Below are 22,549 nucleotides of genomic sequence, written 5' to 3'. Positions count from 1 at the left end.
TATTGGCTATTATTTTATCTTCACCTTGCGTCTATATATAATTGACTTAAAAAAAAATCTTAATTAAACTCAGATTCAATCAATCATCGGAATTTATAATTTTCTTCTCTGAGAACTATAAACCAAACGAGTTGTCCAAAAAGAAGAGATCAAAGTTTCTTCTTGAAGAAAGAAAGAAACACAAAAGCTATGGCATATTCAACTAAACTTTATCTTCCTCTTAAAACACCATGTTTTGTTCCAAAGACAGTAAGAGCAAAGACTTTGATGCTTCAACAGAGTCAAGTTCATGTTAAAGTCAAGAAAGCCACAGTTTCACAGCCTCAGCCGATCAGATACTCCACCAAGAACATTGTAAGATCATCTCTCTCTTTTTGTTTCTCCTTAGAGTGGATCATAATTTTCTTGAAAATTCAGACACAACCATTTGGTAAAAATATGAATGTTGAAATTGTTTTTCTTGGAACAGGTTTTTGAAGATCCGATACAAGGGATCATCTGTTACACAGATGATAATGGAGAGGTTATATGTGAAGGATACGATGAAGGTCCTCGTTGTCCCACACAGAGTCCAATGGTAGCTTCTTACTCAAGGTATGATATATTCCTAATCCTAACCTAAATTCTTAATCAGATCGATCTTGTTTCAAAGTTTGTTTTATAAATGGATTTGGTATCAAAAACAGAGAGGTGGAGATTCTTGATCTTCTGCAAAGAAGTTATCAGGAGCTGAGCGATTCAAACAAGGATGGTCAAAGACCGATAATTGCTTCAGAACAAGAGTTCATGATGATCAAATGGAGCAGCTTTGACTTCCTCTAAATCCCCTTTCTTTTTTCTTCATCGAAACATCAAAATCTGGTTCTCTCTTCAAAAAGGCCTCTTGAATAAGAATGTACAGAAAAAAGGCTATGAAAGAAGCAGCGATTTGCTTCTTTCTTGTTTCTCTTTTGTAAGAAACTTACGTCCAGATTTTGATTTCAATCTTTCACCAAAAAAAAGGGTACGAGGATCCAACATATAAACAAAAGAATCTTTCATAAATCATGTCACATTAAAGCAAAAGCTATACACAAGAGAAATGTCTCTCTATCTTTCTGAGGAATTTTTCAGACAATCTCCTAAGTCTCTACTTTAACGACCCAAAATCTAAAAGACGCAAACAAAATCGATATCTGACAGAAACCCAACCTTCCAATAAAGAAAGAAATAACGAATAATAATGTGTTCCCAAATGCCAAAAATCTATACAAGACCAAAAAATAAACTTACATTATAATGATTCTTGTATCACTCTGCTTGTGTACCGGCTTGAGAGGTTTCTTCAGGTTGATCAGACTTGGAGTTATTTGCAACAACATTAGGCGGAGACCATTGATCAGGGACCATGAGGAAGTAAGTTGTCATTGCTTTTCTGAATCTTCTCTTATATTGCTTTGGAGAGATTACTGTTGGTGCTTCATTCTTTGGTCCTCCTAAGATTCCTGTAAATTTCACCCAAGACTCTAGATGCTTGTCCCATGTGTACTGCCTCAAGAAGTCGATAATCCCGAGAACTAGCTCGTTCTTTTCTTCATCCACGCCTACTAGCAATGAATAATCCATCACATCACCCAACTGCAAACACGAAAAATATAGTTATTGCTAATAAACCTTTTCAAAGAGTAGTGAAGAGTAAATGGTTTGCAGAAGAATAAAACTCACTGCAAGAAAAGCAGTATCGTTCCAGACAGCTCTTTCCAACAATCGTTTTGCTTTGTTACCGACGAAAATGGGAGAAGTTGGCATTGCTTCAATCAAGTTTTGATCCAACAAGACTTTGTTGCTCCCACTAGAGTCAGGATTGTAGCGCGCCCGCGAAGATCCTTTAAGGTCATAAAGCCGTTTCACAGTTCTTCCAAACAGAAGATTCTCCATAATCAGAACATCCATCTTTGTTTCTTTCCCGCTCTTAAGTTGCTTTGTTGCGACCTATTAACACAAGACATATTTTTATCAAGAGTGAATCTAACCTGAACGGGAAATCTCTCATCTTAGCAGTTACGTACCTGATAGATTCCCAAGATTTTTGCCAGGCAGGTTGGGCTTTTCGTGCTGATAGACTCAGACAAGTATTTAAAGTAAGCAGGTGCAAATTTGATGAATGATTCCAACTCTGTCTTGGTGACTTGCTTGATGATAAATCGATCGTCCAGGGTTTTAGCAAAGAAGACATTGCTCTTGCCACCTTGAGCTCCCCATTTTTTACACCGGCTAAGAGACCGTATATACTCAAGTTCCGAAGGGAGACATATACCCCGTAGCGCCTCAAACCGCTTTGCATAGTAACAAGTAACAGTGTACTTCACTTTTCCAAGCGTACCGTCCTCTCCATATGAGACTCGAGCATGTAAAGCTTTTGTATATGATAGTGGGTCCAGAAGTGAGGTACTGCGAGATGAGGATATTGAAAGTATGCTCTCGTCGACTGAACCATTGCTTCTGCTAGGGTCAAAAATGGTATCATCAACTGGGCGAGGGATATTGAGTTCAGAAGGATATGAAACTAGAGATTCCCCTTCAGCAGAAGTTTGGCGTTGATATTCTGGTGACATTAAGGCATATGCGATCATACTAGTAGGTTCATCATCATAAACCGGAACAACAATATCATTTAAGCCTACGGGCAGAAGTAGCCTTGGTCCACCTTGAAGCTCTGCCTCTCTAAAAGATGAAATATAGATAGGGCTATGCTCGCCAAATGTATCAAGCTTCTGAGAGCTAAGCAGGAAATTCTTGTTAATGGAACGGTAGAAGTTGAGGAATGGCACACTTAGCCAGCTGACAGAGTCTTCTGAATTCTCATAATTCTTACTCGGTAATGCTGGGGAAACAGGATAGGCCACCTTGAACTCATTTTGCTGTTCTGGGAGATCTATAGGCATTAGCCCCTCTGAGATTGGAGGAAAAGTTGAAGAGTTTGACATGGTGGAAGGAGGAAGCGAGACCTTATTGTTGGTTGGAATCTCCACAGATGTTTGACGTTCACCTATCCATGCTGCATCAAGAGTGGCTGATAGATTTTTCATAACTATCTGGCCATCAGACTGTGTTCTACGAACATCGACTTTATTTTCCAGAGGATAAGATGTATCTGGTAAGGTCTTGCTGGGAGAAACTTCTCCCCCATCATCCTTTTCCTGATACAAATCTGAATTCGTATCCGCTTCTTTCTGAACATTATTTAAGGAGCCAGTGTCACCAGTAGAATCACCATCAGGATTCAGATTAACCTCAGAGCCAGTAAGAAGAGAGTTGGTCCCAGCATTCATCTCCGGGAGCGTCTGGCTCTTAGCCAAGGGAGGTTTCTCGTTCTCTTCTCTCTTTGTGTCATCACTATTCTCAAGCTTATGTAAAGTAGATGCATTAATTAAGCGGTGATCCCACATGTATGACTGAAAAAGAAGTTGTCTGTGAATCCGATATAGCTCAAGAATGTCCACGAGAGGTTGGCCTTCGTTCACCTCCCTGTGCAAAATCTTTTGCATATTCTCCTGGAAGAAATGTAAGAATAGTTACAAAAACGAACCTTGTCTTATTTTGGCTATTATCTTCCATTTGTTATAAGGCATAAAACCAATTAAGCATCGCTGAGTTTTAGATACTCTTTCATGATATAACAAATTTTCACCTCAAATTCCGCTTTCTCTTTTTGCAGCACTTCTTCGAGTTCACCAATTCGTCGCCTGAAACCTTTCTCTGCAATTTGACTAATAGCATTTAATACTTCAGAAAACAGAAGCTCTGCTCTCTCTATCACCTGTTTAATAAAAAAGAGGGAGAACTCAGTCAAAGTATTCACTTTCAAAACTCCATCCAAGAGAATCACATGTATTTCACCTCGTCTGTCTCTCTCTGTATCCAATCCTGATTCTCGTAGTTGAAACTAAGAATTGATGGTGGAAGGTAGACCGAATGAACATCTATAGTAGCGTACCGGAAGCAAGCAACCATGTTCCCAAATCTGCACGGGCACAACTTGTTAGGAAAAAACAGACTTTTAAACAAGACAATTTTTAACAATTAATCATATTTGGCCCAAGGAGGAGTGGACGCAAGAAAAAAGTACCCATAGAAGCGAAGACAATCTCTATGCAGAGAATGGCCACAACAAGCTACTCTACTAGCAGCTGCGTGATTTGAGAAACTGAGCTCCAGAAACTTCCCAAACGATAATCCCCATGCAGCATCAGACATAACCACTCGTAGAGTCGCTGGAGGGAAGCCGTTAAGTCGCGGGCATCTCAGGCATCTATGCCACATCCAGATCTTCCCCTCCTTTTCACCAGGTAAGAGATAATCTTGAAGTTTCTTGACAGATATCGTAAGGCTGCCTTGTCGATGAGTGTAACAGTGAACATGAGCTTCTGATGGCATCTCACATGACCGGCACCTGTAACTCTGAAAAAGTTTTGAGCATGCATTTAGGTTTCTAATTATTATTGAAGCTGTAATATAGATGTCTTATAAAACAAAACAAAAAAGAAAATAACTCACCTGATCGAACAAATGATCTCTCAAGAACCGTCCCAAGGGTTTATCAAAACTACCATAGTATTTTATCCGAAAGAGATGAGACCTTTCACACACAGTTCCTTTCCACACTGATCGGGATGATAGAGAAACCAAAATGCTCTGGTGGTCAGAGGGTGACGGAGGAAATTCTTCTTTTTGGGATTGTGTTTCCTTTGGTTTCTCATTGTTTTGTTGTTGGGCGATTGTAAGCTCTGAACCATTGTCTTGGTTTTCGACCATAATGCTCGTACCAATTTGAGAACTCTTTCGCACAAAGCCTTGCCCTGATAAATGTAAGGAATTGTTCGTTGTCTCATCTGCCACAACAATTGGATTGCTTTTGTCAGCTGGTGTGTCCACCGGTACAGATCTTCCAGACAAATCTGAGTTTCTGCTCTCTATCACACGGTCAGGCAAATTCAATGAAATATTATGGCGTGAAAAGACGAAACTCGGGTTTATTTCTCTAGCCTGCCAGCCTGAACCATAGGGTATAGGAGGGATATCCTTCTGGATGGATAGATTGGTAGTGGTAGAGAGCAACTCTGATACTGGAACACTGTTTGCTCGTTGTGGTTCAGCACAAGATAGCATTGTCGGAGATTTTTCATATGTTGAGACCGTGAAACCTGGCACAGTAGATATTGAACGTTCAATGCTCGTAGATTTATCTGGAAGTGCCACCGTAATCGGGGAATTCAAAGGAAGTTCTGGTGAGGCTCCCTCATCAGCAAGAAACGATGTTTCGAGTGCCAAATGATAAGCTGCAAAAACTCCATACTGGACCACATGCTTCACTTTTTTCAACTCATCTTCATTTGCACCCCTCAGCAAAATCTGAAGAAGAAGGGACATAAAAAGCAAGAGGTAATATCATGAGGCAATAATATAAAATCTGGTCTGTGTATTAAATTCTAATAGTTGGGAATGCTTACAGTAAAGCCTAATGGCTTTGGACAATGCTCAAAATACATCAACGTCTTCACCACTTTCTTTCCAACTTGACCAGTTGAACCATGTTCTTCAGGATACCTATCCACCCGAAAATTCTCACAGTAACCCAGCTTTTGAGAGGAGAGGTGGTCTACTGAAGGAATTATTTGAGCACCAGTGCAGCGAGCAATGCGGTCTAAAAGTGGCCTCTTGATGTTTAGAACAAGAGATATGTCTTTGGCTAGAAGATACTCTTGCGCAAATCGAGAAACTGATTTTTCGACTAGTAGAATATTTGGACGTTCAGCGTGAATCTTAGCAACAGCCATCTTTAGATGATCCTTTTCCTGAAAACCAAAACATGTTTAAGAGGTAGAAGGGTTTAGACATAGATAACAAAATCCATTTCTAACCACCAACAGGAAGAAAAAGAAATATGTAAGCGGCAGGCAAATTTCACCTGTTGCAACAAAGTATCAAAACTTGATAACTGGTTTGAGACCCTTTGATACTCAAGTCCACCGCCTAGAATCAATAGTCGAGCTTTCTCAATCTTCGTACTCATTCTCCTATTAACCACATTTTTCTTGCAAACAACTCCCTTTACCACCATGCTGTAAAATAACACACGAGATGGATTAATAAAGAATGAAACTTCACAAGAATCCAGATGACATGATGAAAATACACAGTGCGTGAATTGAAGCACTACAGGCTCGACAGCAGTATTTTAAGGTTAAATGTTTTTACTTCTATTACCTATCATGTCGGAATCCAGAAGCTAGGCACTTTACTTTGACATAGCCACCAGGATCCATTCCTCCACTTTTGCTCATATCAGGCTTCAATAAGTTAGCAGCCTCCCAAGAAAGAGAGGTGATAATCTCTAACCAGCTCTCTTTGCCCTCTTCATCGCTCACAGAGATGTTCTCAACTTGCAACAGTTGTGCAAGCAAAGCCCTAAAGTGCCCATCAACCACATTCTTCATAGCCTTCTTGTGCTCTTCAGTTGTTCGATCCTCGCCACGGTACTCTCCACTTCCAAAGCTAGTGGAAGGTCGTAAGTATCCCCACTCACCTGAGGCATCTCCCTCGTTATCTTCCTCATCAAACAAAGCACTTTCTCTCTCGTCTTCTTCATTTTCTGGCTCAGGTGGAACCCACAAAAGTCCATTGTTCTCGAAATCCACAGGTTCTACCACTTGATCATCTGAAATATCTGCTGGAGAAGAAGCTTCACATTCGTCACGACCATCATGCTCACTTTTCTTCTGGAACTGCTCTGATCCTTCCCGAATCAGAGATTCAAGGCACTGATGAATGAGTGGAGAGCCGCTTAAACTTTTCTGGTCCGCGGTTTCTCCACCAAGATGCTTACAGGGGACATCATCAATGCCCATTCCATTGTATTCCATTGGACCATAATATTCATTAGCTCGAGGAGAATGACTCGTCTCAATATCAGTCTGGTATGCACCATACTCGTCGTACTCATCATCACTCCTGATGCTGAAAAGAAAAGATAAATAAGTTACCCAAACACTAGTGAAGTTAAAGTACTCTGATTTCCTAGTTCTCACTCAAAAATAAAAGGTCCCGTTCCATACTTCACATACCGAAGAAATATTTTGACCGATCTCTACCTTGGAATTGCATAAGAAACGTGGTCAAAGGCCACAGGACCTAAGCTCGTTTGAAGATCTAATTAGCTTCATTCATACCTATGAGACCAAAGAGAACTCAGAGGAAAGGAGTACCTATTTAAAGCAAAGCGAGATGGATCTTCCACGTCTGTGGCAATGAAGCTGCTCCTCCTTGAAGTTTCTTTGCCTTGCTTGGTTACGCTTGTCTCCATTGAAGATACTCCGTGCAAGCTGACATCAGAACCATGATGAACCCTTTGATTAAGACCAATCAGTCCCGGCATGGAGCCAAGAGCGAAGCTACTACTATTGGCTGTTGTACTGGTCTTAGAGCTAAGAAGACTTGTCTCTGAAGGTGAAGTACTAAGTTCCGTGATATTTGAGACGTGTGGGCCACCATCACCTTGCTCCCACTGCCTGAAACAATAATTGCAAACACGTATCCTCTCCCAGTCTTCACGAGGAGTTCTCAAGTCGCTGGGAGCAAAAGGAATAGAGTTGGCAGTACACTTGCCACAGAAAACTCTCCCACAATGACGACAATGGTGCCTACGATTGATGAGGGTAAACTGACAATCACACTCGTAACATACACGACAGCTCTGATCAGGCATCCAAAAATCCCTGGACACAGTAGCTGGCTCGGATCGCCAGGGGAGCCAGGATTTAATCAGACCCACAATCTCAGAGAATGTCCTATTATTACTATCTCTTGTACCCATCTAAAACCTTCCCAACCATCATGCTACGATGGTCATGGAAGTCTAGAATCCAAATTAACAACAACAAAAGAAACTCACACCTAACAAATGAAAACCCTAATATCCAACTGCTACTATATATATATATATCTCCTTCAGGCACTCCACTACATATATATAATTAATCAATAAGACGGCTCGTATCGGTTCATCCTTCCTCGAGAAAACTCAAGCACATACCGATGGTCTATCATCCTCCAACAGCATGCAAATTCAAAAGCAATCCAGAGACCTTGAGCTTAACCTCTCACTGAAAAAAAATAAAAATTAAACGCTAAAATCAGTGTCAACAAGAAGACGTGTTTTATGACGATCTAATTCAATTATCACCAGATTAACACGAATCAGAAAAGTATATATACAATTTTAGGAGCGATCGGAGAAAACTTTGTTCTGTTTTCTAAAAAAATTGTTTATGAACAAGCTAGATCTTTTCCAGAATTTTTGTTCATGAACAATCAAAATCAAGCAAAACCCAATAATTATCAGTCCCTGATCATGTGCAAAATTCACATCAAAATCGAAATCCTTTAAAATTCCAAATTCCAAAAGAAGGCGAATCGTTTCAAATATCTTCAACCCAAAAAATCATCTGAATTGAGCTGAAACCTTTGAGTCACCCAGAAGATCGTCGTCGTCGTTCTTCAATACTCGAATTTTGAGGGATTTTTTTCCCCCTTTGATTTTCAGGTTTTTTGAAAAAAATTAAAAAAACAAAAATTTGGAGGTATTGACTGATATGATATTCATGTTTTTCTGTGGCAGAGAAAGCGACATCGTCACGTCAATTATCTGTGTCTCACGGATCTTAACATACACCTTCATGTACCTAATCCTAACCCCTTGCGTAACTTATGTCTTTTTGGCCCGTGGAATGAATTATATGGACCCAACAATACTATAGAGATTCCATAATTGTGAATTTATAAACGCGTTTTCTAAAAATACATACAAATCAAATCATAAACTTTTGTTCTTAGAAAGAAAATCGAGTAAAATTTGGAAAAATTAAATATGAAAGATATATTTCATTTTACAAAAATTCTTGAAAAAAATATAGATATGTTAAACTTTATTAAACTGATCCCATCAATATATGTGCAGTCTAGTTACATTTATTGAGATGTTATCATACTAATACTATTATTAATTCTAACACCCAAAACATGGAATCGCTAATATCAAATTTTGTAATGGAAAAACAAAAATACTATCGTAGATCTACATGATAATACGAATAGATTGCAATCACATGCACTCTTTTATTTTAATTTATTTTTTGAATATGAGACGGACACGGCATTTGCTTTCTTTGATTAGTTCTTTCGTGACTTCTTTACTTGTTTCCATAAGCCAACCAAATACGTTTATGTGTCTTTCTTCCTTCACAAGTTATTTAAGAACGTTATCAACAAAGAACATTCCTTCACTCCTAATTACTTATTCTCGATTACTAGTTAAAATTTTAACAAAAAATTCCAATAGTCATTTCCATTTGACAGATCCATCCAACTGATCCATTCAACATGTCCATCTGGATGATTCATCCGACTCTTGTTTATTTTATTTTTAGTCGGTTCATTTGATTGGATCATCCGAATGAGATGTTATTCGTTTGCTTATCTCTACTCTCCATCCAAATGATTTGTAATAATCCAAATACCTAAAATACCCATACTTTCATCTAATTATATTTTTATTATTACTTGTAAACATATTAATTTTAATTCTTAATCTAAAATATATTTAAAAGTAAATAAATTTTAAATAATAATTTTTTACATTTATAAATTTATTTTACGGTTTTAGCGGGAAAACGTAATTTTACGGTTTTGACAAGAAAACTCGATTTTATGGTTTTGGCGGAAAACAAAATTTTACGTTTTTAGCGGGAAAACGTGATTTTTGCGGTTTTGACGGAAAAATGTGAATTTGAGGTTTTGACGGGAAAACGTAATTTTGCGGTTTTGGGAGAAAACATGATTTTACGGTTTTGACGGGAAAATAGAATTTTGTAGTTTTGGCGGAAAATAAAATTTTACGTTTTTGGCGGGAAAACGTGATTTTGCGGTTTTGGCGGGAAAACACGATTTTACGGTTTTTGCGGGAAATATGATTTTTGTGGTTTTGGCGGAAAAATGTAATTTTACGGTTTTAGCGGAAAATTTTGATTTTGCAGTTTTAGAGAAAAAATTAATTTTTCTATTTTTTAAAAAATAATTGTAAAAGAAGATTTAGTCTATTTGTTTTTGTATCTAAAAATACATCTAAATAATCAATTGAAATAATTAGGATATTTTTGTCATTTGTTATTTTTGACTGAATCATTTCCATCCAAATGATCCAATTTAGTTCAGCCAAATGAATTTGAAAATTTAGGCTAAATTTTCAAACTCCCGTTTTTGGCACCAAACAAACATCAAAACTCATCTCCATCCAGATGATCCATCAAACTGATCAAACGAACAGGGCCTTATTTAAGAACGTTATCAACAAAGAACATTCCTTCACTCCTAATTACTTATTCTCGATTACTAGTTAAAATTTTAACAAAAAAATCCACTAGTCATTTCCGTTTCCGTTGGCAGTTTCTTTATTCAACCAACCTTTATTTTACTACTAATTAGTATCTATTTCAAGTCGAACATATCAACCCAAATTGAATTTATTAAGATTTTAATACATTTGGAAATACAAAATAAAAATAATTCGGTGGAAGGTGACAAACCTAGAAATTATACAAAAAAATACGGTGGAGATATTATGTTATACAATCGTTTAAAAATACGGTGGAGATATTATGATAGTATCGTTTTAAAATCAGAAACACGCCTTTGGTCAACCGTATTATGTTAGAAGGCAAACAAAGGAGCAAATTGCAATCATTGACAGCTAAAAAGTTAGCCTAACTTCATGATTTGATTTTGGATGCAAGGTTTCCTTATATACAACAAACACAAATTTTCATTTCTTTCTTCTTTGGATAATGTAACATTAGCCTATACCGGCATGATGGGTCCAATATATTATATAGATGTTTTTATGTAGACATGAAAATAATTCGGTGGATCATAGGATATGGAATTAATCGATACAATAATTCCCCTTTTCTTGTTCTAATTTTGAGTCAAGATATTGGGCCATCTAGAGGGTGCTTGAAGTCTAATGGGCTCAATGGACCTATATACCCAATATGTTTTGTATGTTATCTGGTTAACTTAAACCAGGTCTATTTGTGACAACAACAAAGAAAAAGACAAGTGCATAATTCGTTTGGAGTTGGCTAAGTGCGCATCAAGTAATTGAAAAAGGCTATGCACTGTCTGTTTAATTTTTAACTTTAGCTTTCTTATTTATAACATTTATAGTGGAATATTTATTCGTATACGGTGGTTATTATTTTCATTTGTATTTATTGTTATTACAACTTGTGATTTGTAGTTTTATATTCGTTTATTGCGTCTCTAGACAAGCACTATACACCTTCTATAGAGAATAACAAGATATTTTGAGATATTTTGAGATATTTTGAGATATTATCAACATGTAAAAATACTATTACCAAGATATATATGTATCTACTATCTAGTTAAGAGTTGGCAAAGTGGCATTACTATATTTCTATGAGAGTAAGTACAAATCTTCAAATCCTAAACTCGCATCCCTCTCCCAATTCAAATCTACAAGTTTATCGTCATACATCAAGCATGCTTATCTTTTTTTGGGGGTCAATCTCAAGAATGCTTATCTTATGTGTCTCATTCCAATTTCTTAAAATGTCCCCAGAAAGTGTCGTTTTAATAACTCTATAAATTAGGATTACTCACACGTAGAATAAGATGTATCACTAATTGGCCTTTTGCACACCAATAGAGACATACGTATGACTGAAAAATAAGATTAGGCTACCTAATAAAAAATTTAAAACTTTTAAAACTCCTCTCTTTTAAAACTTCATACACTAGATCATCTATTGGTTTAATTAATCAAACAAAATATTAAAACTCCTCTCTTTTTACTTTATTTTTTTGTCAGTAATCGATATATGGACCTGGTGCTTATCCTAACAGAAAAGGGCACAAAAAGTATCCCAAAATGTTTACATATATTTGGTCGTTTGTCATCTATATTGGATTTGTAACAGATGATGTACACTTAGGAACAAACCCACCATTAGTAAATTGTTTAAAATACATACGTCAAAAAGTACTGTCATTCATTTGTTTAAACTTTAAACTATGAAAGCTATTCGACTAATGCAATTACATGGTGAAAACAAAACAAAAACACGAGATTAAAGTGTCAATAGTAGTGTTTGCTGACGAGTGTGATCACCATGCCATTTCAATATAAGTAGATTTTATATTTTCAAATCCGGATTCATAATTTGTTACCTGGTATAAGAAAACCGTCTCTGTTTATATATTTTACAAATGTTTTTTTCAGTGATCTCATTATGTAATATTTATACTCAAGTTGCTGTTTAGTATCAATTCGGGAATCCGTCAGCTACTAGAAAGGTTCAACATGCCAAAAGTTTGAGATTATTCAATTAAAAGTGTATGAATGAATAGGACAAATAAAAACCTAACTTTTAGTTCATATGATTAAAGAAAGAAACTAGAATATGTAATTAAGACAGGACAAAAGGGTAATGATCTCTGACGACTGACGCTTATCCGCCTAAGACCTAAATTAAAACCTGTGACACGACGATGCACATGCACCACTCTTCGTCGACTCCAACTTCATTTACAAACAGTGACGACTGACGACCAAATGCAATATTACGTAATTAATACCCCGCTGTTAGATTTTAAAATTATTAGCAATAACTATGTCGCCAGTACACTGTATATGTGTAATAAATTTTGAATGCGTCTAACAATTATTCAGTTGGTGTGCTATATTAACACTTTAATCTAAATTAAGCATTGACTCAATTGTTTATGCGGTTGCTGATATTGTGTGATCTAATTACAACAAGAAAAGTGACTGTACTTAATTTAGTAGCTAGAGAAGTATATTGAACAATGATAACAAACAAAAAAAGTACATTGAACGAAATCTTGAGTGAGTATTTTTCCATTTTAACTTTATATTGACAGGTTACTTCTTTTAGCTTCAAAATTTTCACCTTTTCTAACTTTATTTGTATATAATGCATATATAACAAACACATTATTTCCTCCGTTTCATATTAAATTGTATAATGTATCAAAAAAGGGTATAACAAAAAAAAAAGGTTTTTGCCTGGTATTTATATAATTACTTAATTAGCATTGGTGTGAATGTGACATAAACATGTACACGATCAAATTTGATTGAGCAACTTCTCAAGCTGCCTAGAGCTCCCTGCCTCTACTTCTATGATATAAATTATAAATGTAGTACTTTTTTCCCTCCAGAAATTGTCATTAGAATTTCACATTAAACATGTGGAAGAAGGCCTTGATCAGATCAGATCGATATATAGTAGTTCACACATCAATATACACAAAGAAACAATAAAATAACTCGACATCACATGCATAAAATTAATTATATAATTATTAAACATCGAAGATTCAAACATGTAGTGAGACTTTTCTTCTGAAACACGAGGAATTAAAAATGTGACAAGAAGTTAATTGCTTTGAACATTGAATAATCATGAAGTTGGCTTAAATTAATCAATAAACGAACAAAGTAAGTAACTTCCACCAATCGGTTGTGCATATAAACCCGACTTTTAATCCAATTAGCTCGACCAAATCGAATCAACCAAAAAAAAAAAAAAAACGAATCATTGTCTCCATATAGTATATGCAAATATACCGACGACCTTTTGAGACAAAAACTTGGCAATATCGAATCTGTCCAGCAGAGACTATGGTGAAGATTCATCCCGATCTAACAACCTCCGGCGCCGGAGAAGAAACAAGTTCACCGTACTTGACGACGGAGCAAGAGAGTTTCACTATATGGATGAAGTCGTTGGTGTTCAACACAAATGGCTGCACCGTCTTCGATTCCAAAGGAAACATAATTTATCGTGTCGACAATTATAATTCTAAGAGCTGTCGTGAAGTTTATCTCATGGATTTGTCCGGTCATGTCTTGTTTACCTTACGTAGACAGGTATGCGCACGTTCCATTTTTTTCATGCAATTATTTTTTAACACAATTATTCACTTCAAAGTTCAAAACTAATTAAGTTATTTTTTTGTTGGTGTATGTAGAAATTTGGATTATTCAAGACATGGGAAGGATATAGATCATCATCAGCAACAGTTGAATCAACAACAAAACTAGAATATTTTCGAGTGAAAAATAATGTTTTTCAAGTTCCAAATAAAGATTCATCATCTTCGTATAGAGTCAACGCGGGATCATGTAGAAACGATGAACAATATTGTTATAAGATGGTAACTCGCGGATCAAGTCTAGCGATTGAGGATAATTGTGGAAAACTATTGGCAGAAGTGAAGAGAAAACAATCGATAAACGGTTTGAAGTTGGGAGATGATGTTTTGACGATGATGGTGGAGTCACAAGTTGATCACTCTTTCATCATTGGACTTGTTTTAGCTCATAGTCTTATCAATTGTATACTGTAAAAGGTAAATACTTTACCGTTGCTAAATTGATGAGATTTTTGGGTTGTAAACTATTTTTTTATTTTAGGTTTCCACAAATTTTGTAGTGTATATACTTACTTTATCGAAGTACAACTAATGTGACAATGTTATATCTGATGATGTTACTTGTTGTAAGGTAGAGTTTTAATAAAGTGAGTGTAAGCTCTCTTTTCTTCGTTGAAAATGTTCTTAAACCAAAAAAAAAAAATGTGACAAGTGACAACCAATAATCTCCAGATGGATTTTGCAATTTTATACGGTGTAGGGCCGTAGGGCTAATAAGCGAGTAGAGTAAATGTTTGAGGACCCAACTAATAATTACTTTAAAAATAATTTAAAGTCCATTAATGTTGGAATCGATTCTTACATCATTTACAAAGGAACTCCGTAATCAAATTAATTTGAACCACCTAATCAAATAATGAAGTGAGAAAAAAAAAATTGGAAAGTAGAAAGAAAACATGAGAGGCATAGCATAGCAAACAGCATTGTAAACGTAAGTTGCAAAACGACTTGGGTGCACCAAGCCAACACGACATCGTTTGAACTGGAAAACGAGTAAACGACGACGTTCGAGAATGGTAGTATGGGACATATGAATTAGATTTTAGGATTTGAAAATAAATGGGATGTGGAGAAAGGGAAAAACGATTTGCATCAAAGTTGGAAGTTTTCCTCATTAATTTATTCTATACGAAAAGTAAAGACTAATATTCGAGATACGTGATATCATATATTACCTTATACATTCGATTATCATATATGTTTTTTTTTTTTTTGGTGCAAATCGATTATCATATATGTTAATGTAACATTTTTTCACATAAACATATGGAAGTTTAAATTTTTTTCGCATAATGTATCAAGAGATAACGAAAAGGCATTGACTACGATTCAATTGCTTAAAATTTCATATTCCAATGATATATTCACTGACAACTAATTAAACCTATGCATTTAACTAAGAAGACACTAAACACATGCACTAACACACAGAACAAAACTTATGGGTTCATCATCATCGTCGTCAAGCACAAAGGTGGACACCGATATGTTGGTAGACGAAACCTACCTCTCTGCTTTATTCGATTACGATGAAATTTTCCCAATCGCCGACGAAAGCTATGCTACGGAGATCCATCTCCAAGAAGCTATGTTTTCTTCTTTTGGCGCTTCTACTGTTGGTGTTAATCATCATCCTCAAGTCCATAGGAATCTAGTCACGCTGGTTAAGCAGGAACCGGAGATTAAAGCCGAGAATGAACCCATGGAACCATCAAGAAGGTTATGTATGATCTGTATGGACGAAAAACCTTCCTCAGACATCTTCCGAGGAACCACTAACTGCACTCACGCCTATTGCACCGACTGTACTGTCCGTTACGTGGCAACTAAGATAAAAGAAAACGCATCGAGGATCAAATGCCCTGACGTGGAGTGCACGCGACTGATAGAGCCTTACACGTGTCGAGATCTAATCCCTAAGGATGTATTCGACCGTTGGGAGAAAATCTTGTGCGAGTCTTTGATCTCCTCGTGGGACAAATTCTATTGTCCGTTCAAAGATTGTTCGGCGATGATGGTGAACAATGAAAATGGAGATGCTAACGTGACGCAGACGGAGTGTCGTTCTTGTCATAGACTGTTCTGCGTGCAGTGTAAGGTGACATGGCATGCGGGGATTGGGTGTGATGAGTTTCAAAGATTTGGGAATACGAAGAAGAAGAGTAGTGATGAAGACGATGCTTTGTTGATTCAGATGGCAAAAAATAAGCAGTGGAGAAGGTGTCCTAGTTGCAAATTCTATGTTGATAAAGTCGAGGGTTGTCAACATATAAAATGCAGGTTTGTTTTTAATCATTGCAAATATTTTGTTTAGTACTAAGTTTTAATTTACTAATATTTTGATTTGTTTTTGTGAATTCGTAGGTGTGGATATCAGTTTTGCTATGGTTGTGGATCTGTGTGGAGTTCTTCTCACGCATGCCAAATTCGTATCTAAAAGGCCAATCGATGGTTTATTCGATAAATTTGTTTAAGTATGTTTTCTTTTAAGTATTTGTTTTTCTCCATCCTAATGTTGGCTCATTGTCGTATGAATGAACTTATAACGAGTTGTTGGCTTATTGTCTTGTTTATTGTTCATGAGAAACTGGAGGCCCATGAGTTTATTGAAACCTGATAAGCCCATTAGGGCATCTCCATCCAAGAGAAACCCACCGTTTCTCAAACAAAAAAAAATTAATATTTTATTATAATTTAATTATATGATTAAAATTTTATTTTAGTTAAAAAATTGAATCAATAGTAGAAAGAGAAATGTAATGATGGGTTGTACAGAATATCTCAGAATTTCTCAAGTGAGAAACTTTTTACACTCTCTCTCTTTCATTTTCATTATTTTTATTTTTTTGAATTGTAAAAAACTATTATGAAAAACCCCAATGGAAATAGTTTTACATAAATTTACAAAATTACTCTCGAAAATTTCTTTCTAAAGAAAAATATAATTAAAAATTAAGATTCAAAAGTTGCTGGTATGGTTCGCCTTTGTTTCTAAACTAAAAGCAAAGATGAAAAAAAAAACTAAAAGCAAAAGCTAAAATGAAGGGTGATTAGAGAAAAGGTCCATTCTATGTCCCGCTTTAGAGAGCTTCTATACTCATTACTAGACTTCCTCCATAGTCAATAATTGGTTTAAACAAAAAAAATGTCTCATTTTCTTTTCTCCGAAGTCTCTATTAGAAAACGAAGATAATAAATGTATAAAATGGATGGTAAATGTAAATTTTTCAATGAACTGCAGGAAATATGCCTGAATAATTAAAAAAAAAACTCTGGACCTACTTATTGGCCGTATTACCCGCCAATACAGTTGAATAGGGTACACTATTTTTTCGTTTTATATAGACTTTACATTCTTGTAGATGGTTATTTTCTTGTAAAAAAAATATATAGCAGAAAAGAACAAAAACACGTGAACTCAACACTCTGCTTTGGTCTCTGGGTTTATCAAATGGTTCAATAATACAATAAACATCGACTAGTCAGGTGGATTTTCTTTGGAACATGGACACATCGTAACGCGTATTAATTATGCTTTTAAAGGTCCAATATAATGTAAGCGTCGAACTATGAATTATAGACTTTTAAGGAAATAAAATAATAATAATAGACTTTTTAGTTTGTAATTTTTTAATAAGCCATTCAAATCGTGCGATAAACTAATTAATACTTATAAGTTAATTTGTTCAAAACATTTTAAATCTATCTAACTCCTAATCAACATTGGACATAAATATCACAAAGCCTTATCCTTATTTGATTAACAAAAGTTCAAGTTATCATAAGATTCTAGTACAGGAGGAGCGATTCGAACACATGTCGAACAAACAAAAGGACCCACATGACATCCATCAGTTTTAGGCTTAGCTTTACCAAATCCAAACAACGTGAAAATCCTTACTTTTGTCTGAAGCTAAACAAAGATGGAATCAAAACATGGTATTAATAATAATAATCGACAAATATCCCAATCTACGCAATGCAATGCATATAGAAATTTAAAAATCCCGTGACCAAAACATAAGAATCTGCCACCTGAAACATAACTGCATTCTAATATAAATGTTTTTATCTTTCCTCTTTGTGTTTGTTCATTCAGTTCATTCTAATGGATGATAGCTATGTGAGCAAATAAATCCCATATCTAATCTACTATTCAAGTTTCCAACACTATCACAATAATTTAGAAAAGTATATAGGGGTATTTACGTAATTAACAAAATAAAAAAAGACAGTGCCTCCAGCTCACAAAAACACAACTTCTTCTGCTTCCTTTCTCTGTACACACTAGGGAAACCACAGTTCTCTTCTATCCTCTCTTTCTCCGCTTCTGTAGCAATGTCAATGTGGTACCCTCTACCTTCTTCTTCTTCCTCCACTCACTAACCAAATCCAGAATCAACAATAATAGAAAAAGCCCTAACTTTCTCCGTCGATGGCTTTCTTCTTCTACTTTTTCTTCCTCTTGACTCTTTCTTCTCCTTCTTCTTCTGCTTCCTCTTCAAACTCCTTGACTTACATCGTCCACGTCGACCACGAAGCTAAACCCTCAATCTTCCCCACTCATTTTCACTGGTACACTTCCTCTCTTGCCTCACTCACCTCTTCTCCTCCCTCCATTATCCACACATACGACACCGTTTTCCATGGCTTCTCCGCTAGACTCACTTCACAAGACGCTAGTCAACTCTTAGACCATCCTCATGTCATCTCTGTTATCCCGGAACAAGTCCGTCACTTGCACACCACTCGTTCCCCTGAGTTTCTTGGTCTTAGGTCCACCGACAAAGCGGGTCTACTCGAAGAGTCTGATTTCGGGTCGGATCTAGTTATCGGAGTTATCGATACTGGTGTTTGGCCCGAAAGACCTAGCTTTGATGACCGTGGTCTTGGTCCTGTTCCCATTAAATGGAAAGGCCAATGTATCGCTTCCCAAGATTTTCCGGAGTCTGCTTGTAACCGTAAACTCGTCGGAGCTAGATTCTTCTGCGGTGGGTATGAAGCAACCAACGGGAAAATGAATGAAACGACTGAGTTTCGCTCTCCGCGTGACTCCGATGGACATGGGACTCACACAGCTTCAATCTCCGCCGGCCGTTACGTTTTTCCGGCGTCAACTCTCGGCTACGCTCACGGCGTCGCTGCTGGGATGGCTCCAAAAGCTAGACTCGCCGCTTACAAAGTCTGTTGGAACTCCGGTTGTTACGACTCCGATATCTTAGCCGCTTTCGACACCGCCGTTGCCGACGGTGTCGATGTCATCTCTCTCTCCGTTGGAGGCGTCGTGGTTCCTTATTACCTAGACGCTATCGCTATTGGAGCTTTTGGAGCTATTGACAGAGGCATATTCGTCTCTGCTTCCGCCGGTAACGGAGGTCCCGGTGCTTTAACGGTGACAAATGTTGCTCCGTGGATGACAACAGTCGGAGCTGGAACAATCGATAGGGATTTTCCGGCCAATGTGAAACTCGGTAACGGGAAGATGATTTCTGGTGTTAGTGTATACGGTGGACCGGGTCTGGATCCGGGTCGAATGTACCCGCTTGTTTACGGTGGTAGTTTACTAGGCGGCGATGGTTACTCATCGTCTCTGTGTCTTGAAGGCTCGTTGGATCCGAATTTAGTGAAGGGAAAGATCGTTCTTTGTGATAGAGGAATCAATTCTAGAGCAACCAAAGGTGAGATCGTACGGAAAAATGGAGGCTTGGGGATGATTATAGCGAATGGTGTGTTTGACGGTGAAGGTTTAGTAGCTGATTGCCACGTGTTACCGGCGACATCTGTTGGTGCTTCTGGAGGAGATGAGATTCGTAGGTATATCTCTGAATCATCCAAATCTCGTTCATCGAAACATCCAACGGCTACGATTGTTTTCAAAGGTACCCGACTTGGGATCCGACCTGCACCGGTTGTTGCATCTTTCTCTGCTCGTGGTCCTAATCCAGAGACGCCGGAGATTCTTAAACCGGATGTAATCGCACCTGGTTTGAATATTCTAGCTGCTTGGCCTGACCGGATTGGTCCATCTGGTGTTACTTCTGATAACCGGAGAACTGAGTTCAACATTTTATCAGGCACTTCGATGGCGTGCCCGCACGTGTCTGGTCTAGCTGCTTTGCTTAAGGCGGCTCATCCGGATTGGAGTCCGGCGGCGATAAGATCAGCATTGATAACCACGGCTTACACGGTTGATAACAGCGGTGAGCCGATGATGGATGAGTCCACTGGCAATACATCTTCGGTTATGGATTATGGTTCGGGTCATGTTCACCCAACCAAAGCTATGGATCCGGGATTAGTCTATGATATAACATCTTATGATTATATCAACTTCTTGTGTAATTCTAACTACACTAGAACCAACATTGTGACAATAACCCGTCGCCAAGCGGACTGTGACGGTGCAAGACGAGCGGGACACGTCGGGAATTTAAACTACCCGTCGTTCTCTGTCGTGTTTCAGCAGTATGGAGAGAGTAAAATGTCGACACATTTCATTAGGACTGTGACAAATGTAGGCGATTCGGATTCGGTTTACGAGATTAAGATTAGGCCGCCTAGAGGGACTACGGTGACGGTTGAGCCGGAGAAGCTATCGTTCAGACGGGTGGGGCAGAAACTGAGTTTTGTTGTTAGGGTTAAGACCACAGAGGTGAAGTTGTCACCAGGAGCGACAAATGTGGAGACTGGTCATATAGTTTGGTCAGATGGGAAACGGAATGTGACAAGTCCCTTGGTGGTCACTCTTCAACAACCTCTTTGAAGGGGTTTAGGATCTGGTGACCGGGAAAATTCTGGTCTCTGTTTGTTGTACTAGTGAAAAAGAAAGATCATAAGTTGTTGTTGTTGTCGTCTATGATCTTTGTTGGTGTAATATAAATATGTATCTTTTGTTTTGTTGTTAAGAAAGATAGAGCGTCTAAAGAACGTCCCATTTTTGTAGAAGTAGCTGAAGAATATCTTTCACTTGTGATATGGGCTTTTATTGAGGCTTATTAAGCTTTAAGCTCCAAGCCCACATCTATGCACTTCAACATATCTTTTTCTAGATGAGTTGGTAAAAGTAGAAAAAGATATGATGATTTTAAATTTGTTTCTATTTATATGTGTTCATCGAAACTTCATTTTTTTTAGTTTTAATAGAGAGTTTATATGACTTTTAAAAATTGATTTAAAACTGTGTCAAAAATTAAAAGGACAATAAAAAATTTGCATACAACCGAAAATACTTATATTTAGACAAGAAAAAATAATACTTGTGATGCTGATTTTATTTTATTATATATCATGAATCATGATCATCCAATTTTCCGGATAAGCCAAAGTCAAAATGATGGGTTCCCCCTAATCTTTTATGCTGAGAAATAGATGTATATTCTTAGATAGTAATATAAAATTGGGTTAAAGAATGATGATTCGATTATAGCCTCAACTAGAAGATACGTGTAGTGCAGGTGTGTAGTTAACTGGTGGTAGTGGCAGACAACCAGATTAGGAGTTAAATAAAGCCTTTAGATTTGAGAGATTGAAATATTCGATTGGAACCTTTCTAGATTTTTACAGCCATCTAAAATTAGATGCAGATCACCTACTACCATTCAAAAATGAACAAAATAATTTCATTTACATTTTCCTAGCATAAGATATAATAATAAAATAGTGCTCATTTTAATTACTTTTTCTAAATATTTTCGTTATTTTAAATTTTGCTTGTCTATACTCTACAGCTCATTTAATAACGGAAACAAAAATAATTGCAGGGATACGGATGGGTAGCTTTCAAAACTTACATCATCTTCTGTTTCTTGAGATCAACTATTTTTGGAGCTTTGTCTCAATCGTACCAAAGGATAATGGTCCTACCTCCTTTTGCATTCTTAACTTTATCTTCTCTACTTATTTCTTTTTTGGGATTTTTGGGGGTATTATTTTATCTTTTGTAGATATACACATTGATTTACTACAAACGTATACTACTATCCATCTTCAACTCTTCGGAATATGATTTCGAAAAAACTATGAAGATTAACGGGTATCTTAAACATGTTAAGATACACCGGACAATTTTCATTTAGAAGAATTGATATGCAATTAACAATAAATAGTTGATGATCTTTTAGTTTTGAAGATGTGCGTTAAGACTTAAGCGTGTGGTAACAAGGTGGGACTCGGGCAACGCAAAGCCTTGTAGAGTCCACTTGCTCAACTTGTCTTTCTTTTATCTCTTTTCCAAGTCTCAAGATTCAATGAACTCCGTGTAACACAAACACGCCCATAGATGAGCTCATTTTTGGTATTTCCAATATTGCCACTCCATGATAATATCATCTAGGGATGGGGTTCATTTATTTTGAAATCTCAACAAATCTCGTCGATTCTAACACACATGATTGATTTGTTTACTTACTTGAAAGTTGGCAACTATCTGGGATTAAAATTTATCTTTTTCTACTGCTAGCTAGAAGCATCTATA

General features: G+C 36.8%; 5 protein-coding genes across 6 annotated transcripts; 4 read left to right on the top strand and 1 right to left on the bottom strand.

Moving 5' to 3' along the window:
• The first annotated feature begins 18 nt into the window (after positions 1 to 18).
• On the top strand, positions 19 to 1,044 carry AT3G14280 (LL-diaminopimelate aminotransferase). The gene is made up of 3 exons (NM_112286.5): positions 19 to 354; positions 470 to 594; positions 687 to 1,044. The coding sequence occupies exons 1-3, from the start codon at positions 190 to 192 to the stop codon at positions 820 to 822; spliced, it is 426 nt and encodes a 141-aa protein (NP_188045.1). The 5' UTR covers positions 19 to 189; the 3' UTR covers positions 823 to 1,044.
• On the bottom strand, positions 1,020 to 8,771 carry FAB1B (phosphatidylinositol-4-phosphate 5-kinase family protein; the record flags this gene model as incomplete). 2 transcript variants are annotated; one of them, NM_001338116.1, is made up of 12 exons in its annotated part: positions 8,254 to 8,551; positions 7,245 to 8,141; positions 6,247 to 6,996; positions 5,948 to 6,101; positions 5,490 to 5,834; positions 4,537 to 5,391; positions 4,109 to 4,440; positions 3,880 to 4,003; positions 3,671 to 3,799; positions 2,049 to 3,533; positions 1,705 to 1,971; positions 1,020 to 1,617 (listed from the first exon to the last, which is right to left on the bottom strand). In NM_001338116.1, exons 2-12 carry the CDS (start codon positions 7,850 to 7,852, stop codon positions 1,291 to 1,293), a joined length of 5,376 nt encoding a protein of 1,791 aa, NP_001319548.1. In that variant the 5' UTR covers positions 7,853 to 8,141; positions 8,254 to 8,551. The 2 variants fall into 2 exon arrangements, with proteins under 2 accessions (NP_001319548.1, NP_188044.1); NM_112285.4 differs by having other exon boundaries at positions 1,291 to 1,617; positions 8,501 to 8,771.
• A 4,845-nt stretch (positions 8,772 to 13,616) lies between these two features.
• AT3G14260 (LURP-one-like protein (DUF567)) lies at positions 13,617 to 14,707 on the top strand. Its single transcript, NM_112284.3, has 2 exons — positions 13,617 to 14,011; positions 14,113 to 14,707. The coding sequence occupies exons 1-2, from the start codon at positions 13,697 to 13,699 to the stop codon at positions 14,488 to 14,490; spliced, it is 693 nt and encodes a 230-aa protein (NP_188043.2). The 5' UTR covers positions 13,617 to 13,696; the 3' UTR covers positions 14,491 to 14,707.
• Positions 14,708 to 15,517: 810 nt separating this feature from the next.
• AT3G14250 (RING/U-box superfamily protein) lies at positions 15,518 to 16,550 on the top strand (the record flags this gene model as incomplete). The annotated part of the gene is made up of 2 exons (NM_112283.2): positions 15,518 to 16,356; positions 16,441 to 16,550. The coding sequence occupies 2 exons, from the start codon at positions 15,518 to 15,520 to the stop codon at positions 16,511 to 16,513; spliced, it is 912 nt and encodes a 303-aa protein (NP_188042.2). The 3' UTR covers positions 16,514 to 16,550.
• Positions 16,551 to 18,212: 1,662 nt separating this feature from the next.
• On the top strand, positions 18,213 to 21,189 carry AT3G14240 (Subtilase family protein). The gene has a single exon (NM_112282.3). The coding sequence runs from the start codon at positions 18,512 to 18,514 to the stop codon at positions 20,837 to 20,839; it is 2,328 nt and encodes a 775-aa protein (NP_566483.1). The 5' UTR covers positions 18,213 to 18,511; the 3' UTR covers positions 20,840 to 21,189.
• Positions 21,190 to 22,549: the final 1,360 nt, after the last annotated feature.

Source organism: Arabidopsis thaliana, chromosome 3, assembly GCF_000001735.4.
Source record: "Arabidopsis thaliana chromosome 3, partial sequence".
NCBI classification, from domain to species: domain Eukaryota; kingdom Viridiplantae; phylum Streptophyta; class Magnoliopsida; order Brassicales; family Brassicaceae; genus Arabidopsis; species Arabidopsis thaliana.
Note: the sequence above shows the minus strand (reverse complement) of the source record. Positions and strands in the feature narration are given on the sequence as shown.

Bases quoted from the DNA above. Each gene is read 5' to 3' on its own strand.
- AT3G14280 (NM_112286.5), top strand. From the start codon at position 190: ATGGCATATTCAACTAAACTTTATCTTCCTCTTAAAACACCATGTTTT. The intron at 355-469 runs GTAAGATCATCT...TTCTTGGAACAG, and splicing joins GATACTCCACCAAGAACATT to GTTTTTGAAGATCCGATACA. The intron at 595-686 runs GTATGATATATT...TATCAAAAACAG, and splicing joins ATGGTAGCTTCTTACTCAAG to AGAGGTGGAGATTCTTGATC.
- AT3G14260 (NM_112284.3), top strand. From the start codon at position 13,697: ATGCAAATATACCGACGACCTTTTGAGACAAAAACTTGGCAATATCGA. The intron at 14,012-14,112 runs GTATGCGCACGT...TGGTGTATGTAG, and splicing joins TGTTTACCTTACGTAGACAG to AAATTTGGATTATTCAAGAC.
- AT3G14240 (NM_112282.3), top strand. From the start codon at position 18,512: ATGGCTTTCTTCTTCTACTTTTTCTTCCTCTTGACTCTTTCTTCTCCT.